This window comes from Macrotis lagotis, chromosome X, assembly GCF_037893015.1.
Source record: "Macrotis lagotis isolate mMagLag1 chromosome X, bilby.v1.9.chrom.fasta, whole genome shotgun sequence".
Lineage (NCBI taxonomy): Eukaryota > Metazoa > Chordata > Mammalia > Peramelemorphia > Peramelidae > Macrotis > Macrotis lagotis.
Genome location: NC_133666.1, coordinates 607,888,628 through 607,910,331, shown reverse-complemented (window position 1 = coordinate 607,910,331; position 21,704 = coordinate 607,888,628). Strand labels below are relative to the sequence as shown.

Here is a 21,704-nt window from a genome sequence, read left to right as displayed (position 1 = left end):
ACTGGAGGATGGCAAGAGAAGACTTCATGTTAGAATCACATAGGCTACATTCCCAGAAGCATAGAAGATAGGAAACGAACAGGAAATAAGGCCTAGGAAAATATATAATGGCTAATATTAGAGGGTCTTCACTCCCAAAACTAATTTAATTTCTTTTTAGGGTGAAGTTAAAAGTTTATTTGGGTGTGTTTGCATTTTGTTTTTAATTTCCATAAGTTCATAAAGAGATGATGCATGAAGTAAGCAGAACCAAGAGAACACTGATGATCAACCACAATAGATTTAGCTCTTCTCAGCAGAACAATGATCAAAAATAATTCTAATAGATTAGTGATAGAAATATAGCATCCACATTCAGAGCAAGAACTATGGAGTCTGAATGAAGAACAAAGCATAGTATTTTCTTCAGTTTTATATATTTTTCCTTATCATTTTTTCTGTTCTGATTCTTCTTTTACAGCATTACTAATAAGCAAATATGTATAACATGATTGTATATGTATAATATATATCAAATTAGTAGCATCAAGGGAAGGGGGAAGGGAAAGAAAGGAAGTAGAAATATATAAAACTCAAAACTATACAAAAAAGTGAATGTTGAAAATAATTTTTACTTGTATTTGGGAAAAAACTTTTAAAAAACTAAAAAAATTAAAATCAGAGTGATTGATATGAATCAAGAAGGAATATATAACAAAGAATCAAAGCTAAGTAATCAGTGTAGTAAGATCAAGACAATAAGAAAGTGGTTGTTACTTTCAAGAACCATTCCTGAAATACATTCACTCTTTATCTCTTTTGCATGAATTTTTTATCTACCTTTAAGATCCAAGCACTTTCTTGAGGGGTAGGTAGGGGGCTCAGTAGATAGCATACTGGACTTGGAATCAGGAAAACCTGAGTTCAAATGTGACTTAACTAAGACACATAACTAGTTATGTGGTCTTTAACAGGCAGGAAAAACTATCTACCTCAATTTTACTATCTGTAAAAAATGAAAATAATGCCATCTACTCATGATCAATAATCCCATGGCAATTCCATGATTATTGTGAGGCTCAAATAAGGCAATATGTAGAAAGGCTTTTGCAAATGAAATGATTGAAGTGATTTCAATCCTTACTAATATAATTGTGATGATGAAGTCTTTTGTGATCTCCTCAGCTACTCTTATCCTCCCTCAAAAACTATTTCATATTTTATTACTATATATATATATTTATATATATAAATATATATATATATATATATATATATACACACATATATATATATATGTGCTAGGCCTGAAATCATGAAGATTTGAGTTCAAATCCATCCTTACATTGTTTCCTTATCTGTAAAATGAGTTAGAAAATGAAATGTCAAATTACTCAGTATCTTTGCCAAGAATACTTCATAATAGGTCACAAAGAGTTGGACATTAGTGAAAATGACTAAACAGCAACCATATGTATATATATATATATATGTATATATATATACATATATATATGTAAACTTTATATTTGTTATATAGGCATATATGTATGTCTATATGTACAAAAATAAAACATCTGTTTACATACTTGAATACATATGTTGCACTTCAGGCTAATTTGTCTTATGTATTTTATATTTATATATATATATATACATATACATATACATACACACACACACACACATAGTTCTTGCCTATATCTTTAAAATGTAAGTTTTCTGAGAGTAAGAATAATTTTGCTCTTTGTTCTTGCATCAACAGGTGTTTAATAAATATGTGTTACTTGCTCACATAACCTATTGATTAATATTACCATGGGTTTGGTGAAGCAGAGAGAAAGAGAGAGAGAGAGAGAGAGAGAGAGAGAGAGAGAGAGAGAGAGAGAGAGAGAGACAGAGAGAGAGAGAGAGAGACAGAGAGAGAGAGAGACAGAGAGAGAGAGAGACAGAGAGAGAGAGAGAGAGAGAGAGAGAGAGAGAGAGAGAAGGGGAGGAGGGAGAAAGGAGAGGGAAGAGGGAGAGAGAAAGAGGGAGAAGAGAAAGGGGGTGGAGAATAGAGAAGAAAAAATTGGAAGATGATGATGATATTATTTAAAATTAGGAGATTTTAGTTCTTGTCTCAGCTTTGAAACTTTCTTGATGAATAATATGAAAGTCACTTTCTCTCAGTTTCATATGCTTACTCTATAAAATGAAGCAATTGAATGAGATGATCTTTAAAGTCCTAGATTATGAAAATCTTTTTTTATTTCATCTTCTAATATGAAGGAATTGGATGAGATAATCTTTAAGGTCCTAGATTGTGAAAACCTTTTTTTGTTTCATCTTCTAATATTTTATGTTCTATGGTTCCAGTTTTCTCAGTTTGAGGTTTCAATATTCATTTTGTTTTGTGCCTTCCAGCTCTAACTTTCTTTGCTTTTGTGAAAGCAAGGGGTATATCTAACTCTAGTCTGTTTAGAGGACTTCAGGTTGGTGTTGGTGTTAAATAAATAACAATTAACTTCTTGGACTCATTTGGTAAGAACATAACAAACAAGGAGATTTTAATTTTTCATTAAGACAAAGATATACTAGATCAAAATGCTGAATAGTGCCTGGAGTTTATTCAGCAAAAAGTGCTTCACTGTGTCTTTCCAAAAACAAAAGTAATTGACTTCTCATTTCTTTCTGCACTGAAAATATTAACTTCTTTCTAATTCCACTCCATTCAACTAACATTTAATGAGTCACTAAGTTGTACCGACTTGATACTAGATACTAGTGGAAACAGAAATATATCTGTGTGTGTGTGTGTGTGTGTGTGTGTGTGTATACATATATATACATGTATACAACATATTCTATACTGTTATGATTCTTTTTCGAAGTCAAATTCCTAGGAAGAATGATCTACACCCATTTTCTCCCTTTCCTCATCTCCCTCTCACATATTAAATCCATGCAATGTGATTTCTGTCCCCTACACTCAACCAAAACTGCTCTCCCTAAGGTTCTCTGAGTTGGTTTTTGAGTTGGCAAATAAGACAGCTTCTTCTCATACATTATCTTTCTTGATCTCACTCAGTATTTGACAGTATTGACCACACATTTCTGTTAATTGTTTTTCCCCCTGAGTTTTTACATGCAGATATCACCTCTGTCTTGACCTCTAGTTCCACATTGCTAAATACCTCTAGCATAGCTCTAACTGAAAGTACAATGAGCATTCCAAACTCCACATGTCCATAGCAGAACTTTCCTCATCTAGTTTTCTGTTGGGGAGGGTAGCTAGATGGCACAGTGGATAGAGTACCAGGCCTGAATTCATGAAGACCCAAGTTTAAATCCTCCCTCAGACACAAAAAAGCTTTCTTATCTTGGGCAAATCACTTAACCCTGATTGCCTTGCATCCAGGGCTATCACCAGTTATTTTGATATATATCTGGTCACTGGACCCAGATGACTATGGAGGAGAAAGTGAGACTGGTGTCTTTACACACTCAAATCCAATTAACATACTTGTCATAATATCACCTCCTTATGTGATGGTGGTCTTCAAAAACAAAGAACAAACATCATTAATCACCTTCCTTTGCAATTTCTTATTTCTGATGAGGTTATTATGAACTTCTCATTGTCTCAGGTTTACACACACAATCATTCTCATATCTTCATTCTCCCTTACTTCACCTCATACATCATCATCACTGATATTTATAAATATCATATATCAATATCAATATTAATATAATATAACATCAATTATCAATTAATATAATATCAATATAAATATTATATAAATATAAATATTTATAAATATAAATATTGCTAAGAGCTTTTGAATTATTGGGGGATAACTTTTTCATGCCATATAACCTTGAAAATTTCAGTCAGTTTTTGGATGAGCAATGGACCCCCCCACCTTGTAGATCTCAGCTGGAATAGCATCAGCACCAGGTGTTTTTCCACTTGAAAGAAGCCTATTGGTATCCAAAGCATCTTTTTCAGTTGGAACTATAGCTAGGGTTTGATTAACTTTAACATGAGGTAAATAATTAATGGCTTCTTCATTGAATGATGATGATCTGTTAAGAGCACTATGAAAATGTTCAGTCCATCTCTCTAGGATCATATCCCTATTGTTAAGCAATGCAACTCCATCAGCACTGAGTAGTTGAGATGAACTATATGTCTTTGGCCCATAAATAGTCTTCAGGGCATCATAAAAGCATTATTGGTTTGTTACTGTCTCCTACAGTAGAATAGATGAAACTACATGGTTCAATAATAATTGTGCTAGGTTTGGAGTTAGAGTTCAAATCCTAGCATTACTATTTGTGTGAAGCTGGGAAAATCATGTATTCTTTCAATGTCTTGGGTAATGCCTTTATTAGATGAACTCTAAGGTCCCTTGTAACTCTAAATCTGGTCCTATTTTTTAAAATATAATAGCCTCATACATATAAATAAATGATATTTAATTTATGGAGAAATAGGGCAGTAAACCCTAGAGATTCAGGGAAGGCTACAGTAAGTCCTGAGCTGAGTTTTGAAAAATAATAAGATTTTTAGTCAATAGTCAATTAACAGTTATTAAACCCCTACTATGAGCCAGGTCATCTAGTCCAACCTCCTTACAAATTAAGATATGGAATACTGACAACTTAAGTGATTTCATTCATGCATTCATTCAAAAACCAGTTATTAAATACCACTTAGAACAAAAAAAGCAAAGTTTTAATAAAGTGGTAAGTAAAGAATGAGGAGTGCTTAAGAGACTAGAGAAAATATGCCATGCTTTGGAAACAATTAGCAATCCAGTTTCATTAAAATAGAATGTACAGGGCAGCTAGGTGGCACACTGGATAGAGCACCGGCCCTGGAGTCAGGAGTGCCTGAGTTCAAATTCAGCCTCAGACACTTAATAAGTACCTAGCTGTGTGGCCTTGGGAAAGCCATTTAACCCCATTGCCTTGCAAAAACTAAAAAAAAATAGCATGTACAGTGATAACTGTTCTTCAGTAACTAGAGTAATCTGTGCTTTATCTCTAGTATTGTTCCATGTTGAGAATGCTTTCTATCCTCATCTCTTTCACCAGGTTTCCTGAATTCCTTCAATTTTCAACCAATTCTTATCTCCCCCCTAAAGTTGCTCTGCTAATAATTCTGAGATTACCTTTCACTGATGACATAGAGACAAGGTGTCCTAAAAGTCTTAGTGCAGTTGCAGACTTTCAGAACATTTTGTATCATTCATGTACATAATTATTTTTATATTGTCTCCCTGGCTATGATATGCTCTCTGGTACTTAGCACAGTTTTTGAGCCTGGTAACCTCTTAACAAATGATCATAGACTGACTGAGTACTTGAAGAAGAATACCAGGAAATTATCCCAGAAAGGTTGCTTGAATCTTGAAATGCCAGACTGAGCTGTTTTTTTATTTATATTGGAGGGAGTAGGTAACTGAGAAGGTGTTTGAATAGAGGAGTGACATTCGTTAACTTGTGTCTAGGGAAGATTACTTTGACATAACTGTGTAAGGAAGATGAGAAAGGGGAAAGAGTGAGCCAAACGGATTCTGTAATTTGATTGAACTTTTAATTCTCTGTAATTGGAAGAATAACAACTTAAACTTTAAGAAAGATTACCATTGGTCAAAGTGCCATTGGTCCATTCATTTTTCATCTTAGTCATAACTTCTCAAAGGCTGGATCAGCATTTATCAGTTGTTCTACGCTGAGGAATCCTTTCAAGAATGGGTTGTACCAGATTACTTCTGAAGACTTCTACCCCCTCTTAAATTATTTGAATTTGTGATTCTGTAATAACACATTGTTATACAGAATTCTAAAATTAAAACAATAATTTCTGTATATATATGTACACATATATGTTATTGCATGCAATCTTCTTAAAAATAAGGATCATGTTTTTATCTTCTTTCCCTAGGGCTTAACCTCATTGTTGAACAAGTAGTAGTTGCTATATAAATGTTTATTGATGATGATGATGATGATAAAAATCCTAATTCTGCTACTTAGTTTGACACATTTATTGCACCTATTTATTCCACCAATATGGAACTCGGTTTCTTCCTTTGTAAAATAATGACATTAGATTTAAGTGTCCTCTGAGATGCCTTCTGTTCTACATCCTTCATTCTCTGATTTTTGAAAACCCTCATAACTAGACACAAACACTAACTTTCATCCAAATGAGCATTTCCCAGAGAATTGATGAGGTTAGCATTTTCTTCTGTCTTTTAAAAATTCCCCTGACTCTTCCTTCTGTCTTTCCATGTTATCATTTCCTTTTAAGTAGACTCCCTAAAGGGGGATGATTTACTTAATTGCCTACAAAAGTGATTCTCATTTGAGCTTATTAAATCCTGCAGGTTCAAATGTGAAATGATTATGAGGCACTGAGCACCAATTGGCTTACCTAGTTGACATCCCCTAGGAGTTGTTTTTAACACCTCATCAGATGTAAAGGCCACTAATTATGATTTCTGCAGTAGGCTGAATCTTGATCTTGTTTATAGAAGTTGGTAAGGAATTATCCTATGTTGATTTTTGTGTTGACCTAGAGTGATGTCAATCCAGAAGTGTCCAAGGTTATGACAAAATGACAATCTAAATACTCTGGGCAGTTTGAAAATGCTTTCCTAACAAGGGTAAGATAAATGCTCATCAGAGTCTATGAGACTTTTGATCAGAAATGGGATGAGTTAGATGTCTTTTTCCTCAATTCTGAGATCTCATGAGTCTCTCACATTGATGAGGACTTAGCAAGAAGGTAAATAATCCAAGATTCCTTTCCAAGTACATTTTATCAGTCTTATAAGTACATAGTAATTTATTAGTTGTCTCTTCCAAAAGAATGTGAACTTTTTGAAGAAAAGGATCATGTTAATATCTTTTTTTGTACACCCAGCACCTAGCAGAGTTCCTTGAACATAATGCCAAACAGATTTTGTGATTTAGCTGAGTTTATAATCCTCTGTAATTGGAGGAATAACAACCTTAAACAACCTTATTTGTTATTTGTTTGTTTGTTTGTTTTTTTTAGATTTTCTTTTTTCCAGGCAATGGGGTTCAGTGGCTTGCCCAAGGCCACAGGGCTAGGTAATTATTAAGTGTCTGAGGTCGGATTTGAACTCAGGGCCTCCTGACTCCAAGGCTGGTGCTCTATCCACTGTGCCTCCTAGCCGCCCCTAATATTAAACTTTAAGGAAGATTACCATCGCTAATCACCATCAGGACTAACTCAATATTTGTTGACTGAGGGAATGAAGGAAAGTTTGGTTTATGGACTTTGGAAAAGGAAAATATTTGTTTAAATCCTACAGTTACTGTCATTAAATTCTTTAACACTGTCTTGGTTTCTTTATTTGTAAAATGAAGCTATACATATTTAAATCATTTACCTCACAGATTTGGTGTGAAGTGTTTAAAAGCACTATCTTGATTTAACTGAATATGGATCAGCATGAAATATTATATAAAGAATTGGTTTCATAGTCATACAGGTCTATGTTCCAATCTTTCTGACATGTGACTCTCAATATCCCAAGCAACATTTTAAGACTGTAAGTTGAAGATCATTTTACCCTATACCACTGAAACCACTAGTCAAGATAAAAAACAAATATCAAAACTAAAATTTCCAGCGATGTATTTGCAATGGTTTTGAAGACTAAAGATATGAGGTCAAGCCTTAAGCCTCTCTAACTTACCTGTCTTCATTTACTTCTCTGAGATTCAGTTTCTTTATCTGTCAAATAAGGAGAATAATGTCATGTCACTTGCAAATTATAAAGTTTGGGTGAGTTATTAGAGGTAATGTCCCAAAACCATAACATTCTATAGATTGTCTGCTATCACTAGTGTTACTGTTGTTATTACTGTTTTAATAAGTTAATTCTTTAAGATTGTGGAAATCCTTTTTATTTTATTCTGAACTTAGGAAATAAAACAAGCTATTCCATAACAATGGGATAGAAAAAAATGATCACATATGAAAATGTAAATCTATTATGTACAACTTGGTATATCTTTTACAAATACAATAAAGCTTTCATGTAACTTTGTTACCTGTTTTTCTTCCTTTCCTCCACCCTAGAGATGGCTACCATTAGACATATATGAAATCATTTTATAAATACTTGTATTTATCAGTTTTCTCTCTGGATGCAGATAGCATCTTCCTTCATAGGTTCTTTATAATTGTAGTATTTCTAATAATCAAAATGACATTTTTATTCATTCATTCTTTTATTTTTTAGGTTTTTTTTTTTTTAGTTTTTGCAAGGCAATGGGGTTAAGTGGCTTGCCCAAGGCCCCACAGCTAGGTAATTATTAATTGTCTGAGGTCAGATTTGAACTCAGGTACTCCTGACTCCAGGACTGGTGTTCTATCCACTGTACCACCTAGCCACCCCTGTTCAGTCATTCTTAAGACAATATTGTTGCTATTGTATACAATGTTCTCTTGATTCTCTTCTATTTCATGCAAGTCTATTCATGTTTTCCTAAATTCATCATTTCTTTCTGAACAACTTGTTCAGCCACTCCCCAATTGATGGTCATCCCACTTACCGAATTTTATAGAACATTAAAATTGAAGTGTCTGGGAGAAGATTTAGAATATTATACTGTTGTTATACTATTCCCATTATTATATCATACAATTTCTATTATTCAGATAAGACAACTGAGGTTCAGAAGGAGGAAGTTTTTCACTCAAGGACAAACAGAAAAACTACTGGCTGAACCAACATTGAACCTTTTCCCTAATGATCATGCTCACATTTGGTCTTATTTTTTCTATAAAGAGGAATATTGCTTCCTGTAGATTATATCCTAAATACTTGATTGTCTTTAACAGTTCCTTTATTCCTTCTTCCTAATTCAAGTCTCAGCAGCTGGAAGAAGTAAAAGTTTAAAATTTGGCTATTCTAGACATACGATTGTATTAGAACCTGGAAAACTTCCAACTGACAGGAGAAGCCAAAGAAAATCACCGATGGGCAAAACCATGATTTATGTTAAATTGATTTGTACCACTTGAAGTTAAAGCTCTCCTATAAAAATGGCTTACTTTTTTTTTCTTTTTCTTCAGTAACAACCATTCCATTCATTCCATTTAAAATTTATTGATTAAAGGTGATGGTGAACTTTTGATTGAATATCTAAAGTAATTTCCTTTTAGTGGGTAGAAGCTAAATGTATGTCACTGACATAATAATCATCAATCAAGGTCTGAGAAACTGTTGAACATTCATTTCAAAGGGATAGTGTAAAGTACGGAAAACTGAACTAGAATTTAACACTCTTGAATTCAAATCTTCTCTCAATTGTTAATTCCCCTATGGGACTTTGGGTAAGTCACTGTATTTGTGGGTCTTAGTGTCCTCATCTGATTAATGGAGGATAATAAAATAGAAACATTAAAAATTAGAACTCACTTGGGCATCAGAAGACAAATCAATCAATACCTGATACAATTTATGATATTATCTTCTAACATTTATATAAAGAATTTTATTAAGGATTGATTCACTGAAACCTACTGAAATCAATTTTTGGACTGCTGTAATTCTTAGGGATGCCTTCCAATAATAATGTAAAACTTTACTCTTTTAATTTCCTTTTTCTTTTTGCAAGGCAATGTGTTTAAGTGGCTTGCCCAAGGCCACACAGCTAGGTAATCACTAAGTGTCTGATGCAGGATTTGAACTCAGGTACTCCTGACTACAGGGCCAGTGCTCTATCCACTTTGCCACCAAGCTGCTCCTTTGTTTTTAATCTTTTTGAGTCACCAGGAATTATTCTCTTCTCATGTGTACTATTTATATCAGGAATTATTTCACTCTGAATGTTAGACATTCACCTATTTTAAGACAATGATTACCCTTATTCCATTGTCTTCTCTTTTCCAGGCTAACAGCACCATTTCCTCCTGCCATTACTAGACTAGGATAACTTCAAGTCCAACACCGTCACAAAGCATAAAGTCTTATACTTGCACCCAAGAAATTAACATCCTAAGTACAATATGGAGGAGACATGTTTAGATAGCAGTTTGTGTAAAAAAACAATCTAGGGATTTTTAGTGGACTGCTAACTTAGGGTGATTCAGCAGTGTGAAACAGCAGCCAAGCAAGTGAATTTCATCTTGGATTGCATGAAAAAGCATGACTTTCAGGTAAAAGGAAGTATTGGTCCTACTGTACTCTACATTGTTCAAACTGTATCTGGAGTACTGGACTTCATATAGCAGGTTAATGTATATGTTGACTTATAAAGTTGCTGAAGTCCCTTTAAACTCTGGAATTCTCTGGCTTACATTTTTTTTCTTTTTTCTTCAGTAATGAGCATTCCATTCATTTCTATTAGAATTTATTGATTAAAGGTGATAGTGAACTTTTGATTAAATATCTAAAGTAATTTCCTTTTAGTGGATAGAAGCTAAATATATGTCACTGACATAATAAACATCAATAAAGGTCTGAGAAACTTTTGTATGTCAACATTTGCACTATCTCCCTCTCAGGACTTGTTGTAAAGGTTAGGTACTTGCCTCATAGAAAGACATATTGATACCATCAATAAATGCCACCAATTATTTATAGGGAACATGGTTTGTAAACCATAATGAAATATTTATATATATATATATATATATATATATATATACACACACACACACATATATATATGAGATTGATCATCAATACTGTTATCATTTTTTTATTTTCACAAAACTTTGTAATTAAAAGAGACTTTTCTTATAGAAAAATATACTAGGTCCAACTTCAGATAATATTGAACTTATAGAATATTAAAGTATTACAACTGGAAAGGGAATTCTAATTGCTATCCACATCAATTTTGGATGGTGCCATTTGTTAGAATGAACTTACACTGGATCTAAATCAGGTCCCTATTAAATAAGATAAAGGGAACATGACAAGCTCAGTATAAAGGAACCCCCCACTCCAACTATTATCAGGGTTCTCTAAAGCACACACATAGAATGGCATCTAGGTGGTACATTGAATAGAGCACTGGATCTAGGGTCATGAAGACCTAAGTTCAAATCCAAACACACTGGGCATGTTACTTAGCCACATTTACCTTAATTTTCTCATTTATAAAACCAGCTGGAAAAGGAAATGGCAGGTTTCAAATTGGTTCTTGAAGATTTGGATATGACTGAAATAACTGAAAAGCAACAAAAAGCAAAACAGATTATGGTTTAGGAGAAAGATAATGGGACCTGAATAAAAAAAAGAAAACAACAAAAAATCTGTGTTTAAGTCCCTGGTCAACATTTCAGATTCACATCTTTTTCATATGATGAAATATTTTTCTCCTATGACACTGTCTGTATAAACTTCTCCTATGAACTGCCTGTATGATGCCTGCAATCATCTATAATTACAGTCTAAATTGTTTTGGTCTGCCTCAGGGGATGTGTATATCTTAATAAGCATTAATAACCTTCTTGTTAGAATGTGTCTATATATTACATATATATGTATATCTATGGAAAGAATGTATCTATATATGTTACATGTATAGATATTGCATTTCTATATGATATAATTTACATTTATATAATACTTTAAATTTTACATAGCATTTGCATATCACTTAGAATATCACTTAAGACTCTAATATGTCTGCTATTATCCCCCATTCTATAAATGAGTTCTTTAAGTAAGGGCAGGACAAACATTTGTCAAGACAGTTGCAAATATTTCTATTCCTATCAGATGAGTTGCTCTTTTTAGATACTTCCCATAGTGAAATCCTGATATTTGGTTGATGAAATAAGTTTTCTCTGATTTTCTCTTCAATGATTTCTCCTGCATTTATGATATGGTTAGGGAGTTACTATATGAACCATTAGACTTGAAATCAGGAAGTTCAAATAGTATATTGGATGTATATTGATCAAATCATTTATCCTCTCTTTTCAATTGTTTTTTTTTTAAATTTGTCAAATATCACATACCTCACATGGTTATTGTAAAGTATAAATGAGATCACGTGTGTAAAGCACTTTGACAATCTTAAAAATACTACATATATGGTAGATATTGTTTTTTTTTATTTGGAGAGATTTTATATTTATATTATAGGATCAGCTAGGAGGCACAGTGGATAGAGTACGGGTTCTGGAGTGAGGAGGACCTAAATTCAAATGTAACCTCAGACACTTGACAATTATTAGCTGTGTGACATTGGGCAAGGCTCTTAATATTGACTGCTTCCCATCCAGGGCCATCTCTAGTCATCTTGATTCATATTTGGTTATTGGATCCAGGTGGCTCTAGAGGACAGAGTGAAGCTGGTGATTTAGCACAGCCCTCTTCACTCAAATCTAATTCATGTGCTTGTCATGGCATCATATCCCTGATGTCTTGGTCTTCTTTGAGAATGAAGGATAAACATCATCAGATAGATTGTGTACTTAATTTGTACAGGGCACTTTACAAAGGGCTGAGGATACAAATCTAAAAAAATAAGAGTATTTCTTCTCTCAGGGAGCTCACAGTCAAATAAGAAACTGGTGACTGAGCCCAGTACCTCCTCATTCAAAGCCAATGCACGTGCTTGTTAGGGTATCACCTTCCTGATGTCATGGTCTTCTTTAAGAACAATAGCAACAACAATCATTAGAGATTAGACTTACTATTTTATTGCTATAGGGAACTTCCTGGGGAGAAAACACCTTGTCCAAGTGTACCTCCTCTATAACGTGCAGTGTAGGACATTAAATGACTTGCCCAGGGTCACACAGCCAGTTTAAGGCAGGGGTGAGCCTTGATTATAGTTTTCCTCAGACCATCATGCCAGCTCTATTCCACAATGTCACATTTGCTTCTCTTTTTATGGCAGTCTTCTCCTTGCTGAGTTGCAGTAATACCAACGTAGGCTTAAATATGTCTTATGATTCTTATAGATTATTGTCATTTTTATTTTTCAGAGGTCTCCAATTTGGGTTCTGCAAGTGTCCAAGACAACACTGTGAACAGCCGGATATTTCAAATTTTGTACAGGAATGAAGAGATCGTCATTAATGAGCTGATGACTTTTCGAGTGCATTTGCTCTTAGATGGGGAAAGGGTAAGATGGGAAACCCAACCTCTGAATAGGGGGAGGTTATATTCATCCCTTTGAGACTTGAGACTTGCAGCATTAGGGTTAGTGGGAAGTTACTGAAAGCAAGATTTCTGTATTAAATAGGGGGATCAGTGATCACAAAGTATATGAAGTAAAACCTAATCAATTTGAGATTAAGCAGGTAAAACTATTTATGCAAGACTCTGTGGGTGTCTTCTCATAGAAGGTGTGTCTCTTTGATAGAATGGAAAGTTGCATTCATTTCTCTACATTCTCACACATATACACACACACACAGACATGTACTCTCTTATACACACACACACACACACACACACATGCACACTCCCATCTCTCTGTCTCTTTCTCTCTCTCTCTCTCTCTCTCTCTCTCTCTCTCTCACACACACACACACACACACACACACACACACACATACACACACATTCACAAATATCCCACTGTAGATCTGTCTACAGTAGAGTCCTCTTTTCCCATCTCAACAGATGGTTCATTCTCTCATTCAATCACTATTACATTTCTGACTTATCTTGAGCCCCCAGAAATTTTTTTCACATGAACTGTTATTTCACATGGTCTAATCATTGTCTGATTATTGATACTTTATTCTGTATTTACAAATTTCATTTTCTTGTCCCTAATCTATAGATATTTACATTTATCCTCCTTCAGTCTTGTCTTATTAGATTGGGGCACCATGCCAAATGATTAAGATCCAAAATTCCATCATCAGGACTGGATGATATCAAAGACTTCTACCTGTAACATTCGATATATCTAAGAAACTATGAGATCTTTCTTCTTTCTTCTGTCATCCAATATCTTAAACATTTCTCAGCCTCCTGTCATTGAATATATGACAGCCTTGCCATCCTACTACTTTATCCAAATCACTGATTAAAATGTCAAACAAAATTAGGGCTGAAGACAATGTCATTTTACTGCCACTAGGCACCTGTCTTGGGATTGACATGGATCTCCAACTTTAAAATGAAGGAATTGAATTGCACAGTCTCTGAGGTCCTTACTAATTCTAATGTTTTCATTCCAAATTTATAGCTATTCATTCAAATTGAATAAATATCTATTATATGTCTTCTGAGTAAGTAGCACTGTGCTAGATAATGGAGAAATATAAAGTTTAGATAAGACTTAATATCCACATATAGTATGGCACAAATGTAACTAAACTATCCTTTAAGTGAATTAATAGCTAGTATTTATACAGTGCTTTAAGTATTTCAAATATTTTGGATCCTTTACTTAGTTTTAGTACTTAAACTAAACTAATACTTTGAGGTTATAGATTATTTCCGTTGAACCTCTCAGTAACCCTATGAAGTAGGTTTGTCTCCACTGTGGAAATGGGAGAAATTGAATTTAAAAGAAATTAAGTGGGGCAGCTAGGTGATGTATTGGAGTCAGGAGGACCTGAGTTCAAATTTGAACTTAGACACATACATATTAATTGCCTATCTGTGTGACCTTGGGCAAGTCACTTAACCCTATTGTCTTGCAAAAAACAAAAAGCAAACCAAAAAAAAACAAAAAAGAAATTAAATAATTTGCTTAGAGTCTCACAACTAGCAAGTAACTGAGATGAAGTCTTTCCAACTCCAAATGCAGCATTCTATTTCATGTACCTGGGGAAAAAAAGTGATATATGAGATCAGAAGGGAGATCTAACTCATAATTTCCTAACTACAATAGAAAAGCCTTCTTGGAAGACACAGCATTTGGGAAGTACTTGAGAAAATAGGCATTTAGTAGTTAAAAAGGGGATTGGAACATATTCAAGACATAAAGTCATAAAAGGACACAGGATACTCACAGTACCCTTGCAGTTTGACTAAAAGATTTGGAAGAAAGTCATAGTAAAACTGAAATATTAAGAGTATGATCAATTATGAAGGTCATTGAATGTAAACCAAAGTGGGAGAGTGAAAAAAGGCTTAAGACTTGAAGTCAGAAGGATTTGAATGGAATTTTGTCTCAGATTCTTATTAGCTATATGTCTAGGGGAAATAACTTTCCTTCACGATCCTTCTCTGGAAAATAGGGATAATAACAGTTGCTCTGAGCATCAAATAGTGTGTGTATATTTATATATTTTATGCAGTAGTCATTTGGGAGTCATTGCAACAGTCCAGAGTTGTAGCAATGAGAACCTGTGTTACCATATAACAGATGGGGCAAATAAAAGTTGGAAAAATTGATGATGTATGATAACTAATTGATAATTAGTTAAGACAATTTATTAGATATTAAGTTTGAAAAAATCAAAAATAAGAATATAATTTTGAACCTGGAAGAAAGTTGGTAACAACTCTTTGATTTCAACCAATTGAGGTAAGAAATTTTGAGAGGTCAGGAGTTATCTATTTCTAACATTCTTTTTTTTTTTTTGGTATTATAAGGTTCATGTTATAACATCCTGTATTATGATACTCTGCTATTAATAATAATAAATCATAGTAATAACAATAGCTAACAGTTAAATAGTGTTAAATATGTGGCAGGGACTGTGTAAAGCAATTTAGTTATGTCATTTGATTCTCACATAACTCTGTGAGGTAGGTTAACTATTATTCTTACTTTACAGCTGAGGAAATTGAGGCATTCAGGTTGAGTGACTTGCCCCAATGTCTGAATCCTAATGTAAATTCAAGTCTTTTTGACTGCAGACCCAGCACTTTGTCCACTGTGCCACCCAATTGTCCTGGTTATTTTAACAGTCCTTTCAATTCAAATGATTTATTTCTTAAGGGTATATATCAGTATTCTTCTTGTCTGGTTGTTTAGACAGCTTCATAGCACTCTTGCTGTCATCTAGTCTATAAGGAATGTCACAGCCAGTTAAAACCTGGAACCAATGAAAGTTCTAAATTCCCTAGAGAAACAGCATATTTGGTACTTGTTTGGATCTTAGGTTCCAAATAAGTGGTGGTAAGAGATGATATTTTGAGCACTATGTTTGCTACATTACATACCTTATAATGTACAACAAGGCAAAGAGGCATGATCATTTATAGTATTTGTATTCAGCAAAATGTGGCATCCCCAATGCTTTTTAACAGCCATTTTTAAACTCTGAGAATCTAAATATAAATTCTCGGCATATGTGTCTTACTAGATTATGTTTATCCAGGAATGTGCTTTCAAAAAAGCCTTTCAATAAGAGCATTTCCAATTTTACTTGTTCAAAATATTCTTATGAAAAAAACTTTGAAAAGCCTTCTTGTCGTTATTCAGTCTCAGAGAAGTTGGATTGCCATCTGTATGAGGTGTCAAAGAAAGCACACAGATTTGCTATCAGAGACTTTCAGCTCAAGGAGTTCTGGCTGGATTGTATATTAGCTCTTTAATGTTGGATAAGTCACATTACCACTCTGAAACTCATTTTTTCATCTATAAAATACAGATGATATTACTTATATCAACACATTTACTCACCTTGCAAAGTTGTGAGAAAAATGATTTATGAATCCTAACTTTTAGGGGAAAAAAGATGATTATGAGGGACACAAAGTAGAGAAAAATCATTATTATGATGATGATATAGAATAGCAGTATGATGTAGGAAATTTGGTATCATACTTGAAGGTCTAGGTTTAATTCCTGATGAAAAGATTTACTAACTGGGTCACCCGGGGTAATTTATCTTATCTTTAAAAACAACAGCAGCAATAATAGCTAGCATTCAAAGGAAGCAAGTAAATAGAATTCTGACTCTGGAGTCAGAAAGACAGAGTTCAAATTTGACTTCAGATATTTACTAGTTATATGTCTCTAGACCAATAATTTAGCCTTTTTTTTCAGTTTAGATTCTTTTTGTTTGTATAAGGCAATGAGGTTAAGTGACTTACCTAAGGTCAGACAGCTAGTATGTATCAAGTATATGACACTGGCTTTGAACTCAGGTCCTCCTGACTCCAGGGCCAGTGCTCTATACACTGGATCACCTAGATGGCTTCTCAGTTAACATTCTCTGAGGCAATTAGATGGTTAAGTGGATAAAGTGGTGGGCTGGGTTTGAAACCAGCAGCAGGTACTTACTAGCTGTGTGTTCCTGGGCAAGTCACTTAACCTCAGTTTGTCTTAATCTACTGGGGAAAGAATGATAAACCACCCCAGTATCTTTGACATGAAAACCCCATATATAGTATTAGTATCCCACAGTCAGCAGGGTCAAGCTTGTATAGAGTGGTTTAAGATTTACAAAATGTTTTGCATACGTTATCTCCTTTTACTCATTCCTACTTATTTCAAAGACATAATCTTAACATCAAATGAGATTGTCACATCTCTCTGCTCCTTATCATTTGACCTTTGGATTGTAGAAATGTGAATTCAGTCAATACAACTAGATACATAACAGTTATCTGCAACTGGAATAGGGTTTCATTATTGCTTGTTTCTCTATATTTTTATATGCATTGTTTGACAGTTGAAGCAGATCCATTTAATTCACTATTATTATTATTATTATCTTGTTCCTTACCTATCACAAGAACTCAGGGGCTACATGATTTACGTTCCTTTCCCTCATCAAAACCCTCTGAGAATCAGATTGTCTTTAAGATAGCCATTCTTGCATTTGACAGATGTCGACCTTGAGGTCAGTTAAGGAAAATCAATACTTGAGGTTTTAGAAGGAGCTAATGGAAAATCTAAGATTAGAAATCTATACTTAGTGATTATTGGTTCCATTTCCTTTTTATGAATGTTCCACCTATTCAGAAGTTACATAGGTAGCTATGTGGTACAGTGGATAGGGCATCAACCCTGAAGTCAGGAGAACCTGAGTTCCAATTTTGCCTCAGAAACTGAACACTTACTAGGTTTGTGATCTTGGGTAAGTCACTTAATCTTGATTACATTGCATCCAGAGTCATTTCCATTCATTCTGATTCATGTCTAGTCATTGGACCCAGATGGCTCTGGAGGAGAAAATGAGTCTGTGACTTAGCATAGCACCCCCCACACTCAAGTCCAATTCATGTCTTTGTCATGGCATCACCTTCATGAAAGAAGGACACGCATCATCAGATAGATAGCTAAGACTTTTGTACACTTAATTTACACAAGGCTCTTTACAAAGGTCTGTTGACACAAATCTAAGATGAGGATTACTTCTCTCAGGGAGATTCCAAAGGGAGGATAAAACCTAAAAAGATGTGGAAAACCAGGGAGTTGGGGGAGGGAAAAGAATACCCAAAAGTTGGGGAGTCAGGACAGAAAAAAATGATACCCAAAGGTTGGGGAGTCAGGAAAGAAGCATGGATGGGGAATCTCATGAAATATCATTCTGGGTCCAGATCTGGGTCTGGATTACCAAATAAGAGAGAAACTTAACCTCTGATTTTTCTTGATCTAAGTCACCAAAAACTTCTAAATAGTCTAATAATGTTTATGTTTCAATTTCATATTTTCTGGCCTATTTTACCAGTAAAATCATTTTTAATCACCAATTCATTTATTAAAGTTATATAATTGCTTATCTGTTGTTAAAGCATTATCTCCTTATTGATGCTTTTATCCTTTCGGGGCTTCTTGATACATGCTAAAGACTGTTTTCCCTCCTAATCTGTTCTTATATTTCTTCCTATTTCTCTAGTTTTCTTCACTAATGGTTCTTCTTCCTTCCCTACTTAAGCACAGCTCAGGGCTTAGCCTCTCTGTCTTTCACTACACTCACTTCCTCAGCAATGCCAACTATTTCCATGCTGTCATCATGTCTCTGCTATTAACAGTGATATTTTAGGACGTCTGGAGCTGCAATTTCATCTCCCAATTACGATCCAGTAATGAATGGCACGTAGAAGACACTAGGTTAGCTGAATTCTCTCTTGTTTTGGCAAGACAATGGGGTTAAGTGACTTGCTCAAGGTCACACAACTAGGAAATTATTAAGTATCTGAGGTCATATTTGAACTCAGTCCTCCTGAATCCAGAATCAGTGCTCTATCCACTGTGCCACCTAGCTGACCCTGATTCCTTTGAAAGATATAGAGAATATTTTGGTAAGAAACTGAGGTTAGAGGGCCTTCCCATATGAAGGAGGGTTTGTAAACAATTCAACTTTTAAGAGAATTTCTATTTTAATGTAAATATGTAAGTCTAAAATGTTATATAAATTGAAAATATAATTCTTAAGAGTAATACTGGGGCAGCTAGGTGGTGTAGTGGATAAAGCACCAGCCCTGGAATCAGGAGTACCTGGGTTCAAATCCGGTTCAGACACTTAATAATTACCTAGCTGTGTGGCCTTGGGCAAGCCACTTAACCCCATTTGCCTTGCAAAAACCTTAAAAAAGAAAGAAAGAAAGAAAGAAAGAAAGAAAGAAAGAAAGAAAGAAAGAAAGAAAGACAGACAGAAAGACAGACAGAAAGAAATATCCTTAATCTAGGATACTTTCAATTAGTCATTTATACATATTAACCTCCAAAATTTGCTAGGTAGATCTGACAAAGGTCTTGCCATTAAGGTACTTATAGTCTAAAGGGAAGAAAAATGCACCTATTTCTGTAATTCAAGGAGAAATCAAAACTTTCAATCTGAAAATATTTATCTTTGTATCAAAAATTAAAACTTCATTTGAGAAACAATTTTATTCTGACTATTATATCTAAAGAACTAATTATCTTAAGTGCCATGCATATGACAGAAATTAAATAGTTCTAATATCTGAAGGATTTACATTTTATTGTAGAGGAGAGGTTTGTGCAGAGATTTGAGAAATTTGTTGTTGTCAGTCATTTTACAGTTATGACCAATTTTTTTTTACTTTTTGCAAGGCATTGGGGTGAAATGATTTGTCCAAGGTCACATAGTGAGGTAATTATTAAGTGCCTGAGACTGGATTTAAATTCAGATCCTCCTGACTCCAGGGCTGGTGCTCTATCCACTGTGCTACTTAGCTACCCCTTGTCCAATTCTTTGTAATTCCCTTTGGATTTAATTGGCAAAGATACTTGACTGGTTTGTCATTTTCTTATCCATGACACATGGAATAATTCAACAGAATACTGATTAATAAATGTTTATTAAATCCCTAAGGAAATCATGACATAGTGGATAGGTAGTCTAAAACTTGGAAAATCTAGATTCAAATCTGCCTTTGTATGTAGGCAAATCACTTAACTTCTCAGTGTTCTGGGTACTCTAGGTACTCTAAGCACTGAGTATTCCAAGACTAATTGGCAGGGAAATTGTTAACTTTCATTGATAAAGAGAATTCATTTTCACATTCCATTTTCCAGTGAAATAAAGAGGTCTAATTTGTCTTCCTAAGTACCAGAGCACCAAAACTATACAAATGAATAGAAGATACTTGAAGCTAGGGACTGCTTTCATTCCCCTTTCCCCTTTATCCTTAATTCCTCATGCTGTATTTGGTACATACTATGTGTTCGATAAATGATTGCTGAACTGAGATTAATAAAATATAAAGCCCCTACTTTTGTGGAACATATAGTCTAGAAGGGAAATTCAGCATGTATGCAAAATAAGTATGATTCATGACAGAAGATATGAAATAAGCTGGAATATAGACAAAGGTCTCTATGAAAACATAAGAAAGGAAATAGTCAGTTTTAAAATATATGTCTGAGTTTTGAGGATAGTTGGCTATCCCTCATTAACTAGATAGGGTTGCATAGAAAGAGAAATACCCTATCTCGGGCATCTCAGACAAATGTAGTAATATACTTGAACTAACTGTGAAATCCTCACTGTCTGGAGGCCTCTTCTACCCTGACTAATAAATTCAATAACTTGAATGCTCAGTGGTGCAATTCTCTCAAGAAGGGAAATATCAAATATTTGATTTGGGGCTGAAATTGGCTTTTGGAATAAATTGGTTTTCCTTCTCTTTGTAGGTTGAAAATGCTTTAAGTGAAGTAGATTTCCAGCTCAAGTTGGACCTTCATTTTACAGATAGTGAACAGCAGTGAGTATAACCCTGCAACTTTAATCCTATTATTGTTTCCTCATGATGTCTCTTGTATAGTCCTTTTTCCTCAGGGTACTATTCCAGGAGCAAGCTCCTCTGGTAAGAAGGAGCATGTTTTTTTTGTTGTTTGTTTTTCCCCCATGACCCATCCAGGAGTTCATGATAAAAATTAATAATGAACAAGATCTAAAATCCCTGTCTTTTTCTATCATTATAAACTACAGAACTCTTATTTGCTCTGAAGAATTGAAAATGTGTCTCATTTGGAAAAACAAATGGTATGTGGATATATTTATATAAATACACATATATGTATGTATGTGTGTACACATATGTATTCAGATACATATAAACCCACATGTGTGAGTGTGTGTGGACTGCAACCCACTAGTTACTAGTGGGACTAGTTATTAGTCATTGAAGAAATATAGGAAGAAAAAGCAAATGGGATAATCACATGGCAAGAGTATTAGGTGTTTTGCAGAACATTTTTTGAAGTCCCTAATACCTTGAGTGGATCATCCAGAGGAAATTTATGGAAGGTCATGAACCAAGGACAAGCAAAATGAGCAGGCTTGATTAGATGTGATCAAGAGCAGCAATGATTTGATCACAGCTCTATTCGAC

At 34.3% G+C, this 21,704-nt stretch overlaps 1 protein-coding gene across 2 annotated transcripts in view; it reads left to right on the top strand.

Moving 5' to 3' along the window:
* The window catches only part of FAM135B (family with sequence similarity 135 member B), a 510,321-nt gene that overhangs the window by 353,597 nt on the left and 135,020 nt on the right, over nt 1-21,704 (top strand). For both annotated transcript variants that reach the window (XM_074202646.1, XM_074202647.1), the window contains exons 4-5: nt 12,965-13,104; nt 21,004-21,074. In XM_074202646.1, coding sequence (XP_074058747.1) covers nt 12,965-13,104; nt 21,004-21,074 — 211 coding nt within the window. The remainder of the gene's footprint in view (nt 1-12,964; nt 13,105-21,003; nt 21,075-21,704) is intronic.